This window comes from Selaginella moellendorffii, unplaced genomic scaffold (assembly GCF_000143415.4).
Source record: "Selaginella moellendorffii unplaced genomic scaffold, v1.0 SELMOscaffold_29, whole genome shotgun sequence".
Lineage (NCBI taxonomy): Eukaryota > Viridiplantae > Streptophyta > Lycopodiopsida > Selaginellales > Selaginellaceae > Selaginella > Selaginella moellendorffii.
The window spans coordinates 1,513,279-1,529,574 of NW_003314290.1; the positions used below are offsets into that span (position 1 = coordinate 1,513,279).

General features: G+C 46.6%; 4 protein-coding genes across 12 annotated transcripts; all 4 read left to right on the plus strand.

Moving 5' to 3' along the window:
• The first annotated feature begins 539 nt into the window (after positions 1-539).
• LOC9646327 (pentatricopeptide repeat-containing protein At5g27110) lies at positions 540-5,767 on the plus strand. 5 transcript variants are annotated; one of them, XM_002975916.2, is made up of 4 exons: positions 3,321-3,607; positions 3,674-3,977; positions 4,036-4,334; positions 4,393-5,767. In XM_002975916.2, exons 2-4 carry the CDS (start codon positions 3,843-3,845, stop codon positions 5,684-5,686), a joined length of 1,728 nt encoding a protein of 575 aa, XP_002975962.1. In that variant the 5' UTR covers positions 3,321-3,607; positions 3,674-3,842; the 3' UTR covers positions 5,687-5,767. The 5 variants fall into 5 exon arrangements, with proteins under 5 accessions (XP_024536687.1, XP_024536688.1, XP_024536685.1 ...); XM_024680919.1 differs by lacking the exons at positions 4,036-4,334; positions 4,393-5,767 and having other exon boundaries at positions 540-3,335; positions 3,398-3,607; positions 3,674-3,801; XM_024680920.1 differs by lacking the exons at positions 3,674-3,977; positions 4,036-4,334; positions 4,393-5,767 and having other exon boundaries at positions 540-3,335; positions 3,398-3,475; positions 3,527-3,597.
• A 42-nt stretch (positions 5,768-5,809) lies between these two features.
• Positions 5,810-8,821, plus strand: LOC9645850. Of its 3 annotated transcripts, none has more exons than XM_024680924.1 (19): positions 5,810-6,123; positions 6,185-6,240; positions 6,296-6,400; positions 6,451-6,553; positions 6,605-6,721; positions 6,776-6,964; positions 7,014-7,075; positions 7,123-7,216; positions 7,266-7,353; positions 7,403-7,465; positions 7,519-7,599; positions 7,654-7,760; positions 7,810-7,846; positions 7,897-8,023; positions 8,072-8,137; positions 8,188-8,292; positions 8,346-8,393; positions 8,441-8,625; positions 8,671-8,821. In XM_024680924.1, exons 1-18 carry the CDS (start codon positions 5,868-5,870, stop codon positions 8,594-8,596), a joined length of 1,860 nt encoding a protein of 619 aa, XP_024536692.1. In that variant the 5' UTR covers positions 5,810-5,867; the 3' UTR covers positions 8,597-8,625; positions 8,671-8,821. The 3 variants fall into 3 exon arrangements, with proteins under 3 accessions (XP_024536692.1, XP_024536691.1, XP_024536694.1); XM_024680923.1 differs by having other exon boundaries at positions 8,675-8,821; XM_024680926.1 differs by having other exon boundaries at positions 6,022-6,123; positions 6,190-6,240; positions 8,675-8,821.
• A 111-nt stretch (positions 8,822-8,932) lies between these two features.
• On the plus strand, positions 8,933-12,072 carry LOC9645851 (ferric reduction oxidase 2). 3 transcript variants are annotated; one of them, XM_024680922.1, is made up of 10 exons: positions 8,933-9,218; positions 9,287-9,487; positions 9,693-9,786; positions 9,834-10,025; positions 10,079-10,313; positions 10,364-10,691; positions 10,756-10,999; positions 11,047-11,696; positions 11,745-11,892; positions 11,939-12,072. In XM_024680922.1, exons 2-9 carry the CDS (start codon positions 9,334-9,336, stop codon positions 11,885-11,887), a joined length of 2,040 nt encoding a protein of 679 aa, XP_024536690.1. In that variant the 5' UTR covers positions 8,933-9,218; positions 9,287-9,333; the 3' UTR covers positions 11,888-11,892; positions 11,939-12,072. The 3 variants fall into 3 exon arrangements, with proteins under 3 accessions (XP_024536690.1, XP_024536689.1, XP_002975964.2); XM_024680921.1 differs by having other exon boundaries at positions 11,745-12,072; XM_002975918.2 differs by lacking the exon at positions 8,933-9,218 and having other exon boundaries at positions 9,225-9,487; positions 11,745-12,072.
• A 361-nt stretch (positions 12,073-12,433) lies between these two features.
• On the plus strand, positions 12,434-15,070 carry LOC9645852 (ferric reduction oxidase 2). Its single transcript, XM_024680807.1, has 7 exons — positions 12,434-12,741; positions 12,806-12,997; positions 13,057-13,291; positions 13,343-13,670; positions 13,785-13,983; positions 14,041-14,774; positions 14,822-15,070. Exons 1-7 carry the CDS (start codon positions 12,434-12,436, stop codon positions 14,983-14,985), a joined length of 2,160 nt encoding a protein of 719 aa, XP_024536575.1. The 3' UTR covers positions 14,986-15,070.
• The last annotated feature ends 1,226 nt before the right edge of the window (positions 15,071-16,296 follow it).

Sequence of the window (16,296 nt, forward strand, 5' to 3'; positions counted from 1 at the left end):
TAAAATGGAATTGTGGAGCACTTTATAGATCTTCACTAATAAGTGGATTTCAAAATGAAATTGGATCATATATAGAAGAAAATAATAGTTTAGTATCACCTAATGGTTTTTTTAGATTTACTTTAAAAGATAATTGTAAACTTGAATTCCACAAAATTTCTACCAACAAGATTATGTGGAATAGTATGGAGAATTTTGGAATAAATGCTATTAATTATAATTGTGTTGCAGTTTTACAAGAAAATGGAAATTTTATTATTAAAAGTAATAAAAATATAGTTTGGGCAACAGAATATTGCTTAAAAGAGCCATGTATATTAGATACAGTATTACTTGTAAGAAATGAAGGTAATGTTATAATTTATAATGCAAATAATGGTAAAAAATTATGGTCTATATTTTAAATCCTAAAAAATTAAGGTATATACTTATATAATAATTATATAAGAATTATATTTTGACATATTTGAAAGCACATTAAATACTTAAGTAAAATTAGCTAAAAAATAAAGCAGGACACTTAGGGCTCTTGGTCACAATGTAGGGCGTCCCATGGTACGCGCTCCCAACACTGATGCAACCATTCCAGTGAGGAAATATTTCGAGCTCCAAGAACGGGGTTGTAGGCCGAGCTTAGCAGCCATTATCTTTGCTCTCAAGGCGTGCAAGCTCTCCAGGGATTTGGTAACAGGGAAGAAGATCCACGGCGATGTGATGCACAGCGGAGATGTCTCCAACCTCGTTGTCGCCAACAGCCTCCTCGACATGTACGTGAAATGTGGCTGTATATCAGAAGCTCGCGAGCTCTTTGACAGGATGGAAAAGAAGGACGTAATTTCTTGGACTAGCATCATTCTCGGCCTCGCCAAGCATGGCTATGGCGATCAAGCTTTGGATTTTTACTCGAGGATGGAGGAACACGGTTGCCCACCTGACCGTGTCACGGTTCTTGCTGCGCTCAAGGCTTGCTCTGCCATAGCCGAGAACAAAGTTAGTGGAGATCGAGCAGAGAAGGTCGAGAGTTTGAGAAAAGGAAAGGAAGTTCATGCTCGGGCTGCTCGAATCGGTGTGGAGTTGGACACTTTTGCTGCGAGCAGCCTGGTGGATATGTACGCAAAGTGTGGACGGATGGTGGATGCTGCAAGAATTTTCGAGAGCCTCCAGGAACTTAGTGTTGTCTTGTGGACGGGGGTGATACTCGGCTACGCTCAAAGTGGTGACGGCGATTCGGCACTGGAGTTTTTCTCGCGGATGAAGGCCGAGGGACACGAACCGGATCGTGTCACGCTTCTTGCTGCTCTCAAGTCTTGCGCGAGCGCTGCCGAGAAGGAATCTCTTGCTGGGAGCTACAAGTTCCTGGAGAAAGGGAGGGCTATCTTCTGCGAGTTTCAGAAAGCCAGGAGCTTGGATCTGTCCAAGGACATCGTTCTGGCGACAACTTTGGTGGATATGTTGTCGAAATGCGGCAGCATGGTTGATGCTCGTCGAGTTTTCGAAAATGTCCAGCACCGGGACGTCGTTTTGTGGAACTCTATCATCTTGGGATACGCACAGAGTGGACAAGCCGAGGTGGCCTTGACGCTTTATTCGCGAATGCGCGACGAAGGCTGCTTACCGGACTGCCTGACACTTCTTGGTGCTCTCAAGGCATGCGTTTCCATGGCTTCCAACGAACAAGGCAAGCGAGAGGCACTGCAAAGAGGCAAAGTTATTCACTCGCACGCTGTGAGGTACCGAGACGAGATGGAGATGGTTTTCGAGACGAGCCTAGTGGACTTTTATGGAAGATGTGGAAGATTAGCGGATTCGGTACTGGTCTTTCAAAGCTCTCGCCAGCATAGAAGGATGGCTTGGACTGCTATCATCTCATCTCATGCACAGAATGGAGACGAAGAATCAGCTCTCGAGCTCTATCAATTCATGCAAGACGAAGGTGGCGAACCGAGCACGGCTGTTTTGGTTGCTATTCTTAAATCTCTGTCCAGTCTCGCGAGCAAAGAAGATGGCAAGCTCGTCGAAGGGAGGTACGCGAAGATCAACACAGTGAAGAGAGGCAGGGAAATCCATGCTACAGCGGCTAAACAAGCGAAGGCTCTGGAATTACCTGTCGCCACAAGCCTGGTCGACCTCTATGCTAAATGTGGATTTACTGCGGAAGCTCGAAAGATTTTCGAAAGCTTGAGAAGTGATCTGCGAGACGACGTTGCTCTGTGGAACTGCATGGTGCTGGGATACACTGAAAGTGGTGAAGCCCAGAAGGCACTCGAGCTTTATTCGCAAATGATCCAAGGCCGAGGCCCTTCACCGGATCGTGTCACTCTCCTCGCAGCGCTCAAAGCCTGTGCTTGCTTTGCCGAGAAGGAGCATTCTCACAGCTTACAGTATCTCAAAGACATCCACGCTCGAGCAGTGAGGTTTTTCGACGTGGAACTTGACACCATGCTGGCAAATACGCTGCTGGATTCTTACGCGAAGAGCCAGAGCACGGTGGATGCTCTTCACGTCTTCGAAAGGATTCGGCAACCCGATGTGGTCTCCTGGAACTGCATCGTTTTGGGATTCCTGGGAAACGGTGAAAGTGAGGCCGCGCTCGAGACTGTGGAACGCATGAGAGAAGAACGAGGCAGCCGCGAGCTCAACTCGGTGACTTATGTCGCAGCTCTCAAGGCGTGCGCTGCTCTGGGAGCGCTGGAAAGAGGTAGACGATTCCATGCCGAGATTTGCAGTGCTGGATTGGAGACGGACACAATGGTGGCAAACTCGCTGGTGGATTTTTACGGGAAGTGTGGAAGCATGGCAGAAGCCGAGGAAGTTTTCCGGAAGATCTCCACGAAGACCATGGTGACATGGAGTGCTCTCATCTCGGGATATAGCTGCCAGGGAGACACTGATCGGGTTTTCGAGCTTTTCGAGAAGATGAAGCTCCAGGAGAAGGATCTACAGCCGGACGGAGTGACTTATCTCTCGGTTCTCACGGCTTGCAGCCACAAAGGTCTCGTGGAGAGAGGAAAGGAAGTCTTCGAAGAGATGTGGAGGAAGCGCGGACTTCCGCGGGGGGCCGAGCACTACGCTTGCATGGTGGATCTCCTGGGACGAGCAAACCGGCTGGACGAAGCAGCCGAGCTCTTGAAAGAAATGCCGGTGGATGCGAGCGCCGAGAGCTGGATGGCACTGTTAAGTGCTTGCTACAAGTGGAGGAACTTGGAAGTGGGGAAGCTTGCCTTTGAGTCAGTGCTGGAGCTGGATCGAGGGAATGCCTCCGCCTACGTGATGATGTCCAACATCTATTCTTCCTCCGAGTTAAACTCGGTTTGAAGATCACGAGACGAGCTCCGGTACGTCTTTCTTCTTCTTCACTTCGTGTTCTAGACAACATTATGATATCTTCTTTGTACAGATGATCCAGGAGAACTTCATCCCGCAGATTTTGCCAGCGCTGGATTCCATCTTCGAGCCATCCCTGAAGCATAAGAAGGTGCCTCACATATAAATCTCTGATACAACTATAACCATGAGTTTTGTACAGGTCGTTTTTGCGATTCGTCACTTCCAAGCTTATAGTTCTAACTAACAACAAGAAAGAAGCTGACAAGAAAATAAAACTTTGGTACGTGATCTATGTCTTCCATATGTGAGCATGACGTCATTTCCTGGTACGCATGGGAAAAGAAAGTTTCCAGGAGCTAGATCACTGGAGCTGTACGGGATGATCTTCCACTCCATTCGTACGAGAGATCGCTCGGAATTTCAGACAGTGACTGCCAGAATATGCCACAACGGCTCATTTCCCAGCTGGTTAAATGGAGATGGAGGAGCGCGAGCCCTAGAAATCCCGAGCGGCGATGGCACGCGACAAGGCGGCCCTGGATTACCACAAGCTCCCTAGGCGGCGCTTGCAGCAGCTGTGCAAGAAGAATGGAATTCCGGCCAACAAGACCAATCTCTTCATGGCGGACGCGCTCGCGGCGCTCTTCAAGGTAAGCCCACCTCATACTTTGGATCCAGATCGATCGAGTTTTGCTTTGATCTGGGCAGGCTCCAGCGAGCCGCGAGAGTGGCAAGGACAAGGATGTGGCTCCTCCAGCCGCTGGGAGAACTGGAAGCGCTGTGGGTGATTCTCAGTCGAGCCAGTGTACCACGGAGGAAAATGCGATCTCACCGGTGAAAAGCCGCGACGATGAGAAGCGTGACGATGGCGAGCATGACAAGCATAGCTTTTGTACTGCGAGTGATGACAAGGGTGAGTTTGACGACGCGCACAGCGTTGCCGAGGAACCGGACAAGGTGAAGACGTCGATGGATGCTCGAGAGAACTTGGATCATGGTGATGGAAGGTAAGTTTTCTCAAGTTTGCAAAGAGCCTGAATGCGTGTGTTTGTGTTTGTGTGACAGATGCGCAAAGCTAGAGAGATCGCCGGAAGCCATTGAGCTAGACGACGAAGATCATCCTGAGAAAGCAGTCGCGGAGGTGGATCGACAAGATGAGAAAGATGTCGAGGTTCCAACGTTTGCTGCCTTGGCAGAGGCTTCTCACGATCAAGCACAGGGTGGCAAAGCGTTAGAAATGGGGGCGCAAGAAACTCCGTCCGCTGCTCGAGTGGAGATTAAGACAACCGAGAAAGGTGGCGAAGTCTCGGAAGTAGTGGAGGCACGACAAACTTTGCCTGCTGTGGTTAAGGCTTCTCACGAGCAACAGGACGAGAAAGTTCCAGCTGTGGAGGTTTCTCGTGATCAGAATCAGATCGCAGTTGTCACCAAAGAGAAGGTCCTCGTCGAAGCAGTGACGGCTGTCGCTAAACAGGAAGTTGTCAGTGAAACGAAGGTCCTTTCCGACGCAGCAGTGGTGGCTGTTGCCAAACAAGAAGTTGTCATTGAAACGAAGGTCCCTCTCGACGAAGCAGTGGGTGTCGCTCGACAAGAAGCGGAAAAGAAGCACCATGTCTACGAATCAGTGCCCAAATTCGCAGCTGAAGAAGCAGCACTGGAGAAAAGTGAAGATGATCGATCTCCAGCAGCTGCTGATATCAAGGAACTCTCACTTCCAACTCCAGACGCAGTAATTACCTCCGAGCTCAGCGAGTCGAAAGGCGTCATCGTGGAAGGCAGAGTTGATCAAACTCTTGAGGTCTCTGAGAACCAAGCCGTAGCTATGATTGTCCAGGAACTCGAAGTTCAAACGGATACTCCCGCTCCAACGCTTGATCTTCCAGAGGAGAGCGCTCTCCAGATGATCGAGGAACTCACGCAAGCCACCGACGAGGAACTTGGATCCGAGCACCTCAAAGCGATGCTGAGAAGAGCAATGGAGCGATCAAAGTCGCGGAACCAGTACAAGAAGGGCCCGGTGTTCCTTCACAAGAGATCAACCATGGAGAAGGTGCTGGAGAGAGCCAGGAAGAAGCGAGCAGAGTGCCTGGAGCAACGGAGATTCGAGGTGGGTCACAAGAGCAGCGGAGACGATCACGATAGCCTGAGTGACGATGATCCAGCTCCGGAAGCTCCAAGAGGAGGAGTGATCTCGAGCAAGGCTGCTCGCATCCAGCAGAAGCACCGAGAGCAGTTCAAGACGCCGATCAAAGGCAAGTCCCACCGCAAATCCGAGGCCGATTTCGTGAAGCTGACGAGCGCGCGGCGCCAGGAGCTACTGCGATCAAAGCGCGGCATGAAGAACATCGTAGATTCTTGAAGTTCGCGAGCTAAGAAGATTTAGTAGACTGGAAAGGAAGAATATATCGTATTTATGTGAATAGATATGGTTTGTATAAAAGGTGACGTTGCATTAGCGGTGAAAATGTAGTTCTCTATAATTTAGGGCTTTGTCGAGCGACGCAGTGGGTTTTGTATCGAGTTCTAGCATCTGCACAGCTATGGCGGCCAGGGATGTGCGCGCATTGTCGCCAAAGCCTTGGAAGCGTAAGCACAGGAAGGCGCTGGCGCCGGCAGCGGACAGCATTGAGATTTTCGAGGGGAAGCCGACGGTTCCAGCCCCGATCTCGCTCGAGATCACTCCGGCGGACGGGAATGGCTACCTCCGGATCGTCTGCCAGGAGGAGGTGGAGTTCTTTGTTCCTAGGAAGATAGTGGAGCAGCTCAAATGCGTCGATGTTATTCTTCGCGGAGAAGGTTCGTCACTTTTCTCTTTGGATTTTCGTTCTCATTGGTGGTTTTGTGTCTTTCTTTCCAGTGCAGTTTAGAGAAAGATTGGAGAATGTGATCCGATTCCCAGATTTTCGCTACGAGGTAGTTCTTTTTTTTCTCTCTCTCTCATAGCGAGATTTTTCTGATCAACTTCAAGGTGTTGGAAGCTGTAATGCGGTTCGTTTTTATAGAGCACATTGACAGTCTTAAGGCAGAGAAATATTGGGGACAAAACGCCCCGCGAGTAACGTTTCAGTTCGAGGTAAAGTAAGCTCAGTTCTTCGCTTTTATCATTCATTTCTTTTTTAAAAGGTAGAACCAAGCCAAGTGATGGAAATTGTTCATGCTGCTCATTTTTTTGGCATAAAAAATCTTTTAAAGGTTGCTGCGGCGATGATTGCTCACAATCTAAAAGGTCTGTGCTAGGAGGATTTTCCTGTTTGATCAATTCGTGGCACTTGGACAGATGTACCGGATGTCTCGTCAATGCCACCAGACTTAGCATGGTGTGTTGCGGAGCAGTTTTCCGCGCAAGACTTATTTTACGCTGAAGAAAGGGATGATTTTTTATCTCTGGGTCTTGGTATGCCTACAAAGTAAACGCTTCTTGCTTGCTAATTAATTCGGCATTTAACAGATACGAGAAGTCTTTGGGAGGAAAACTGCAAGAAAATGATGCATGACGATGCAACAATGTCAATTTGTTCGTTGGAGCACTATCCAGCGTACGACGAATGGATCACCTCAGACAGGCCACCTCCAACTTCATGGAAATCACTATATATGTCAATTTATCTCCAACAGTTAGCTGATCGACAGGACGGAGGTACGCATGAAATTTTTTCTTTGTGGCTTTTCTTGAAAAGAAGTTCTAGGCACAAACGATAGCTTCATTGCTGAAGTATCGCACAAGGGAAAGTGGGTGTACACGCATACAGTAAGTTTGGGTTTATCAAAGTGCAATACTGTTTTGCTCGTTGTCAGATACGGTCCGCATTCTGGGAGTGGATAATGACAGGAGAGGGCAGCTTGTCGTTCGACGTATATATGGCTCAATTTCCAGCTCTATTCTCCCTTTGTGAGCATAGCGTTACGTTCCGAGCGGGTATTTACAGTAACTGTTGCAGGCCTTGCAAAGGTTCAGCTAGGAGATAATGGTCTTTATGTTGGCAAAATATTAGCAGAAATGCAACTTCTCCAACTGCTAGATATCAGGTAGCTTGTCACCTTTATAGCCTTTTGCTAAAAGTTTCTCAATGCATAGTGAGACAGGCTTTACAAAGGAAGCGGCAGTGAATTTGAGCCTTTCTCTTCGGAAACATAGCAGGTAGCTATTCTCTATGTGAAACAGCTCGTTTTCTTATTTTTTCACGTTGTAAGGCTCCAGGTACTTCGCCTCGCTTACAACTGCATCCTGACAGAAGGATTCACAGCTATCGCTCGGGCCCTTGAGTTTGCAAGGTACGCAGTATACTGTGATTTTTCTTTTGGAAAAAAACTTGCATTTTACTGTAGATCTCTGAAAGTATTGGATGTACGGGAAAATGGTATTGGAAAATTCATACCTGAGGAAGCACTTGCAGCTTTAAAGTACAGTCGACTGAAGGAGCTTCTTTTTAACGGTATTGATTTTCGAACATTGGTCGAAGTTGCTTTTTCGTACATCTACAGGAAACTGTAACACGGATGCTATTCAAGAAGAACGCTTGTTAAGTAGATCTTCCTTCTATGTCTTGGTTCTTATCTACGTTTATACAGAGTAGCGAAACCAATACTTGATGCTGTACCGACACAGTTGAAGACTCTGCGGTTGCAGCAGTGCTGTCTCTTAGACGAACATGCATTTTTTTTGGCAGAGGGACTGAGAAAACATGCTCATATTCAGGTAAAAGTTTGAACAACATCGCTCTAAGCTCTTTTGTGATAACTGCAGACACTTGATTTAAGCGACAACAAGATCACTGCGGCAGGTGCTTGTGCAATTCTTTTGTGGCTTCAGGTTTGTGGCGTGTCTGATGCTCTGCAAAAGAAATGCATACCGATTTTCAGGAAAACACGTCTTTGCTGGAATTGTCTTTTGCTAACAACAACGTCCAGGACTCGTGTTCCAGAGTGCTCTGCGCGGTTATGCAAAACCACTCTTCTTTACAACGGGTATATGTGTTTGATATCGCGCAACATCTTGACGTCACGCTGTCGTGTTTCAGTTCTCGTTGATGGGCAACTACTCATACGGTGAAGAAAATCTTCCAGAGGTCCTACGCAAACGCTTTACAATTCTGTCTCTTACGCCCGACTGCAGGTCCTTCACGCTGCTTCGTGTCGAGGGAACGCCCTGCTTGCATCAGAGCACAAGAGATTTACGTTGGATCTACGCAGCACCGACGTGTCGTATGCGAACAGAGCAAGGATTCTCCGCCAGGCCGTCCAGTTCACATCACTAGATCTTTTAATTTGACAACGAAAACGATGGCCACATTTATTCTGGTTAGTGGTGCGCTTCCACTTGATTTGTGAGTAACACCACATCAGCCAGGTGCGGACCTCCGATAGTGGCGGTCCAAGCTCTACTCAGTGCGTTTGCTGCCAGCCTACCACAACACACTCGAGAGAAAACGACTGGTATTGTGATGTTGTTGCTGTTGCTGTTACTTCCTTGGAACTTAAGCATGCATCTCTGGTCTTGTCGCCTTTCTTTTTGTTTCTATTGCCTGACTGGCGCTTGACTGCTTAGTCTGTGAGTGCATGCATGCAAATCACGGCTCAAGCACACGCTTAGCGCAGCATAGCACACGTAAGGCACGGTGTTTTTGTTGTTGGTGCATGGGCCCGGGTCCGGAGATGGTTTTTTCGATTCGGCTGGCTAACGTTGACGGACGCAATGTTTGCTCATTCTTTTCAATCATATCGATGGTACCGATGGTGGTGGTGGTCCTTATATGGTACACACTAAAATCGCCAATCAAAACCATGGAAAGCAGCGCACGGTTATGATCTCTGGTTTTGTTTATATACTTGGATCCGTGTGCAATGTTTTCTACAGTGGCATGATGCTCGTCGCTAGGCAACACACTCGCGCCGTGAGTTCTCAGATTACTGCTCGCTCTCCTCCCTCACTCGTTTGCTTTTCCCCTTCCTTGTTTTGCAGTGTACTTTTTGAAGGGATTCATCCGTTCCTCCCAATTCATCGGTGGCATGGCTGCTCTCTCGAGGGTCGTGTGGCGGCTGCTGATGCTGCTGCTGTTCGGAGGATGGATTTTGATGTGGGTGATGCGACCAACCTCCGCCTACTCCAAGTTCTGGCAGTCGTTCACGAAGGATACCACAACGAAAGCTTATGGAGTCGCAGGTAAACATGTTGAGTGCTTCTTGTGTGTGATCGATCGCATTGTGGCTCGTCTTGGGGTTCTAGCCGAGGAAACTCTCATGCTTGCAATTATTGAGTATAGAAGTCCTGGTGCTCTTTCATTCTCTTTGCATTGCTGCTGGTAGAACAAGAACGAATATATCTTGCTTGTGAGGTCACAAGAGTCGGCTGACACAGGTCCTGGCAGGGTCCTTCACACTTTTTTATTCGGCTCCCGTCGTCATCTTGGCTGTGGTTGGTGCGATTTATCTTCAGCTTTCCAAAGACGACAGCACTAGGAGGTAGATCCTCTTTTTGAATTCACGCTTAAACTAAAGTTTTAATCCAGGAGGGATGGAGTGCGAGTAAATCCATTTTCTTTCCCTGCTGTAGTTCGAGGACCACTTGCAGTTGCCTCTGCGGCGGAGCTTACATGCCTCGTTCTCTTCGTGGCTCTTCTCGTGTGGACACTATCGGAGTACTTGAGCACAAAGTTTGCTAAAATCACTCCTGCTTATCTGCACAAGCACCAGTTAAAACTGTGAGGAGTTATTCTGTTTTGAGTGCTTCATACATAACGTGTTTCCTTTTCAGATGGGAAAGAAAATTGGAGATGGTTGGAACGAATTTGGGACTCGTCGGCATTGTCTGCCTTGCATTCTTGTTCTTTCCAGTTGCTCGAGGCTCGGTGTTTCTTCGTTTGTTGAATGTACCCTTTGAGCACGCGATTAAGTATCACATATGGATTGGACACATTATGATGGTGATTTGGACAGTTCACGGACTGGTTTTTGTGATCTTCTGGGCTGTCACTGGCAAGATGACAGAGGTAAGCAGTTTGTTTTAATCTTCGTTCTTACATTCTCGTCAAACTCTCAGCTTGTTCAGTGGAAGAAAACAGAAATAAGCGGCCTTTCTGGATTGTTTGTCTACATTATCGGCGTGATTATGTGGATGACATCTCTTGGCCCAGTTCGAAAGAAGAAATTTGAGCTTTTCTACTACACACATCAGCTCTATATTGTATTCATTTTGACCTTTGCATTACACGTTGGAGACAGGTTATTCTGTGCGGTTGTGGGTGGCATCTTGCTGTTTCTGCTGAATCGGTTTCTGAGGTTCATACAGTCACGCAGAATCGTAGACGTCTTATCAGCTCGAATGATGTCTTCGGAAACGATGGAACTCACTATTGCAAAGCATCCGAGTAAGTAGCTTTCTGCTTGTTTGTTCTCTCTGGACCATCTTTTACGAACGCATTTTTATATCAGGTCTCGCATATAATCCGGCAAGTTTCATTATGGTGAACTTCCCTGTCGTGTCTCCACTGCAATGGCATCCCTTTACCATCGTATCTTCGTCCAAAGTAGACACGGAGCATCTTTCGCTTTTGATAAAGTGTTACGGAGGCTGGACGCTGACACTCAAGGAGTACTTAAAGAACGCCGACACATCGCATATAGTAGAGGCTGCTGTTGAAGGGCCATACGGCCACGACATGAGCTACGTCGCTCGGTAAGGCTTTCAGTTGGGAAGCATAAATCTGACTCAACTTTTTTCAGCTACGACGTTCTGATTTTTGTCGCCGGGGGCAGTGGAATTTCACCATTTATTTCCATTATAAAGGAGCTCCTCTATGATATTGAAAACCAGAAAGTTTTGGCACCTGAGGAGATCATTCTTCTCTGGGCCGTGAAAAAGTCCGACGACCTCTCTGTCCTACAGCTCATAACACCGGACTTTGCTAGCCGGTTCAAGATCGACGTCCAAGTTTATGTCACCCGAGAGGATGGCCCCGAGTTGGAGAAGCCTCAGACGACAGCAAGCACCATCATTTTCAGCACCCGAAAGTCTCAACCGAGGAGCATATCTGGGTCCGAGGGGATCCAAAATGGGATTCTCCACGCAGCGCTGGTGTTGGCATCTTCGGCAGGCTTCCTGTTCGTCATTGGCATCCTCGAGAGATTCGTCGTGTATCCGGTCGACCACAACACCTCGGACTTGTTTTCTCGCTCGCTGGGTGGTCTTTTTGGATACATAGCAACCGTGATTGGCGTCGTTGTCTTTGGTGGAGGAACTCTGGCCCTTTGGAATCGGCTGGCAAGAAGGGACAAAGGCGTGAACAAGAAGCCCGAGAGGATGCTTTCAACAATATCTAGCCAACCGACTCATCCTTCGCAGGTCCACTATGGGAGTCGTCCACATCTTCCAGGTTAGAGTCTAAAGTTACTCGTTCCTAGTACTTACTCTGGCTGATCAGATGTGTTCCATGCGTATGCGAAGCGACTGCAGGGATCCAAAGTTGGAGTTTTTGCGTGTGGACCTGTAGAGATGCAACGCACGGTGGCTACGCAGTGCCAGGCACCGAGATTTAGTTATCATCCATTAAACTACGACCTGTAATACAGGTACCATATTTTTTACACTTGGGAATCTTTGAGACCCGTTTTGCAGTGTCTCAAAGTTACAGAAAACGGTCTATAGAGCCTTGCCTTTATCCAGGCTGATAGTGGAAGCGTTAAGTATGATAATTCTATTCCTTTTTCTAGTTTTTTTTGTTTTAAACGACTTGTATTGTTCTAGCGAAAGAGAAGTTTAAGTTTAAGTTTGCTCACACGGGCTCGCGCGTGGTGCCACGCTAGAAACATGCGCGCTCGTAAGTTAGTTGTTCTCGCTCAATCCGTTCGCGACTTACGAGGCTCATTTGGATTAAACCAAAAGTCAGCACTGGAATCCAGGCGGCCCGGGAGGCAGTTTTCCCACCCAGTTGTTAGCGGGATATGCAGAACATGTAATGCAAGCTGTGGTAAAGTTGAGTTTTATATTACGAAGTCAAAACGCTGCGCGACAAGAACAACACAGTAGGCAACGTCCTCGCTTGTATATAATCCCGCTTCTATCAAGTAGCTTTAAGGCTCGCTCGCTAGTTTGGAATTACATCTAGCAGCCATGGAGAGCGCGAGGCACGGTGGAACAAAAGCAGTGCTCAAGTTCTCTGCGATAGTCGTCCTGGTTTTGTGGACGTTCTTGTGGTTTATGAGACCATTGGACGCGTATCAGAAGTTTTGGACCCCCGCGCAGGCTCAAACACGGACCAAAGCATACTACAATGGTAAGCAGCTTCTAAAGTTTCTATGGATACCATTAACGACCCTTGCAGGACCGCAGATCGTGGTATATTGCGCTCCGATCATTTTCGCGGGGATCGCAACGGCTCTGGCTTATCACCACAAGAGAAAGCAGGCCTTCAAGATCAAGTGAGTTGTATCCGCGAGATATTCTCCCTCCAAATTCTTAGGAACTTTTGCCTGTTCTGAGCAGGAACAGCAGCTTACGAGCCTTCAGGAGCAATCCAGAAACATACCCACTATTCATCAGGGGACCACTTTCGATTGTTTCAGCGGCGGACTTCCTTTTCTTATGCGCTTTGGTGCTCTTTACCGTCTACACCTTCACGGCTTACTACATACGATCGGTGAACTCAATAAATCGAGCCAAGCTTCGTGAGCCCTTGTAAGTAACCATGAGCACGGTTCTTTGTTCTCCTCGCGAGCAATGTTTGCTTACCTCAGGTGGCACAAGAAGCTAGAGATAGCAGCAGTGGAAGCGGGTCTAGCTGGTCTCTTTTGCATGGCAATCCTGTTCTTCCCAGTGACTAGAGGCTCTACACTTCTCCGACTTCTCAACATTCCTTTTGAGCACGCAGTCAAATACCACATTTGGATTGGAATCACCATGCTGGTGGCTTGGACTGTTCATGGGCTGTTGTACATAATCTACTGGATAATCGAGAAAAAGATCCACGAGGTATGTGTTCCGGAAAAAAGAGCTTTTTTTTTTAACTAGTGTTCTTCGCAGCTCTGGGCCTGGCACAGCGACGAGATAAGTGGCTTGTCTGGACTCATTGCGTTGATAATTGGACTAGTAATGTGGGCGACTTCTATCGGCTGGGTTCGCAAGGCAAACTTTGAGCTTTTCTATTACACCCATCATCTATACATACTGTTCATCCTCTTTTTTGGCTTGCACCTTGGAGATCGATTCTACGCTATGGTTCTGGGTGGCGTCATGTTATTCGCCGTAAATCGACTCTTGAGATTTGTGCAATCTCGACAAAAGGTTGATGTCATGGGAGTAAGAGTGCTGAGCTCCGAGACCATTGAGCTCGTGTTTGCAAAGGAACCAGGTAAGTTCATAGTTTTAAACATTTCGTCATGTGAATTCCAACTAGAAATTCTTTCATGAATTTGAGCAGAGCTACATTACAGCGCAGCTAGCTTCGTTTTTCTCAACTTGCCAGCCATCTCGAAACTGGACTGGCATCCTTTCACGGTTATTTCCAGCTCCAATGTCGAGACCGACCGTCTTACACTCCTGATAAAAAAGAATGGAGACTGGACCTCAAAGATCATTAGCATGATCCAAGATAATGGAGGATCGCTGCAGCTTGAGGCTGGAATAGAAGGTCCTTATGGCCACAACTTGGACTACATATCAAGGTAATGGTTCTCATGGTTTTAGTACTTTGACAAAAAAGCTGGCCTTGATCCTTCCAGATACCAGGTGCTAGTTTTCATTGCTGGAGGAAGTGGCATCTCTCCATTCTTGTCCATGCTCAAAGATATCCTCTACAGCATCCAAGCAAAGTCTCTCACGCCACCCAAAGATATCATCCTCGTCTACACAGTCAAGACGTCGGACGAGCTCCATATCCTCAACTCGATCACTCCAGCTCTGATCTGCCCAGAGTTTGCGCACGCTCTCAACATCAAAGTCCAAGCGTATGTCACCCGCGAGCAAGCAGCAGACTTGGAGCAAAACAACGCCGGCCCGAAAGAGATCCAGCTGCTCAAAGCTCCGAGCATAAGAAAAGGCGGCCCAGTGCTGATCCACGCCGAGCCATCTCCAAAGTCCGTGACAAGGTATGCTGCTCAGCAGCTGCGAGCAATTTCTCCACCTTTGGCTGGGAGGGGCGTCGTCGAAGCGGCCGTCATCTTCGCGTCCTTCTTCGGGTTTATGTTCCTGGCCGGGATCATTGGCCGCTTCTGGATTTACAGGCACTATACTTCCAAGGACAAGGACTTTGATCGATCTCTTGGAGCATTCCTGGCTTTTCTCGAGTCACTCTTTGGTGTTATAATTGCTGGAGCAGCCATTGCGTACGTTGCAAACTCCGTCAGGAGGAAGAAGCAATGGACGCCATCGCCCACAACAATGACCAATGTGGGATCTCCGGAAGAAAGCCTCAAGCCTGTCAGCGTTCACTATGGACATCGTCCAGATTTTGCGAGTAAGTTTTCGTCATGCTTTTATCTAATCTATTTTCTTTGTTACCAGGTGTATTTGCTGGTCTTGCCAAGAGCACCATTAACATGAATGTGGGAGTGTTTGCTTGCGGCCCCATGAGCATGCAGGAAGGCGTTGCAGCGTTATGCCAGGAGTATAGAAAAACTGCTGAGAACGCGACCTACAATTATCATTCGCTGAATTTCGACTTGTAGGCTTGAAAATGCGATAGGTCAACAGGAATCTCACCGGACTAGAAACCTCTCCATTCCAATAGCAAGAGATGCATTCAGAGAAAAGTTATGCCAGGATACAAAGTCAAACCATAACTACCAATGTAAATAAGAACTGAAAATAAGAAAGCATAGCACTTAATTCTGTAAGCTTCCTGTTTGTGGTAGTGGCAAGTAATAGCTCATGCAACTCTAGCAACTGCAGAGATTTTTAATGTGCATCTAGCACAAAAACATCCAGAAAAATCCTAGATTTTGGTATTTAAAGTTTGCTTCAGTGTGTGAACAAGCGTTTCCAAAGGAATCCTGCAACATATCCACTTTGCATCAACTACTTCAGAGTTTATTATTTTGATGGCATTGCTTAAACACAGTGAAAAAAGTTTACAGAGCTAATCTTTATGTAAGTATAACAAAATCCTAAGACCCTTGATTGAATTCAATCATATTTCCCATGTCACACAGGAAGATGAAGATAGCAGGACTGCCGGGACAAGCGGGACTGTTTTGCACGGTGATTCTATTCTTCCCAATAACTAGAGGATCTCCACTGCTCAAAATCCTCGAGTTCGTGCTTCCATGATGCTAGATGGAGTGATGTACGCAGATTACTGGTAAGAAAACATAAACTCGCTCTCATGGCACAATCTGATTGATTAGATAAATGCGTTTAGCTGCGTTGACCATCCAAACCAGTAGAAAGTTGGCAAAGGTCGCCTTGGTTGAATATACACCCTGAGTCTCTAAATAAATTCATTCATTTATATATTATTTACATGGTCTAAGAAGCATGAGAATGGTGGATTCAAATACAAGAAATACAGGGAACTAGGAAGATTGAAGTGGAAACAAGCAGATAGAGAGAAGTAAAGTAAAATAAAATTGTATGCTCCCCAGCTGGATACAAGTGGAATGTTATTCAGAGAATTTATGTACCATCAGATTCCATTCCAACTATCTATTGTATTACATCTTTTTGCTTCTAGTTGAGTAACCTAAAATAATTTGGCATGTAGCAACACTTAGTTTGCTTGATAGTCAAATGTCATATTTATTTAGTATTTTTGAAATAAACATATTTGTAATTTATAAATCAAGATTAACTTCCCATGAATAAACTGGGAAGTGTTTAGGAAAGTTTTTAAATTATAAACATGTTTATAAATTATAAATACATGATTAATATAAATGAATAAGAACCATTAATGGTAAAATATTCTAGAATATTTAAGCATATTTTAAGTATATTTAGTCTCTTGATTTTGCTTAAGCAAACCAAAAAATATAGAATAT

What these genes read in the sequence shown, in the direction of transcription:
- LOC9646327 (XM_024680917.1), top strand. Translation starts at nt 553, where the DNA reads ATGGTACGCGCTCCCAACACTGATGCAACCATTCCAGTGAGGAAATAT.
- LOC9645850 (XM_024680924.1), top strand. Translation starts at nt 5,868, where the DNA reads ATGGCGGCCAGGGATGTGCGCGCATTGTCGCCAAAGCCTTGGAAGCGT. An exon ending in TCTCTTCGGAAACATAGCAG is followed by an intron (nt 7,466 to 7,518) that starts GTAGCTATTCTC and finishes TCACGTTGTAAG; the next exon opens with GCTCCAGGTACTTCGCCTCG. An exon ending in GAAAACATGCTCATATTCAG is followed by an intron (nt 8,024 to 8,071) that starts GTAAAAGTTTGA and finishes TGATAACTGCAG; the next exon opens with ACACTTGATTTAAGCGACAA.
- LOC9645851 (XM_024680921.1), top strand. Translation starts at nt 9,334, where the DNA reads ATGGCTGCTCTCTCGAGGGTCGTGTGGCGGCTGCTGATGCTGCTGCTG. An exon ending in CACAAGCACCAGTTAAAACT is followed by an intron (nt 10,026 to 10,078) that starts GTGAGGAGTTAT and finishes TTTCCTTTTCAG; the next exon opens with ATGGGAAAGAAAATTGGAGA. An exon ending in GAGTCGTCCACATCTTCCAG is followed by an intron (nt 11,697 to 11,744) that starts GTTAGAGTCTAA and finishes CTGGCTGATCAG; the next exon opens with ATGTGTTCCATGCGTATGCG.
- LOC9645852 (XM_024680807.1), top strand. Translation starts at nt 12,434, where the DNA reads ATGGAGAGCGCGAGGCACGGTGGAACAAAAGCAGTGCTCAAGTTCTCT. An exon ending in TCGAGAAAAAGATCCACGAG is followed by an intron (nt 13,292 to 13,342) that starts GTATGTGTTCCG and finishes TGTTCTTCGCAG; the next exon opens with CTCTGGGCCTGGCACAGCGA. An exon ending in CGTGTTTGCAAAGGAACCAG is followed by an intron (nt 13,671 to 13,784) that starts GTAAGTTCATAG and finishes TCAACTTGCCAG; the next exon opens with CCATCTCGAAACTGGACTGG.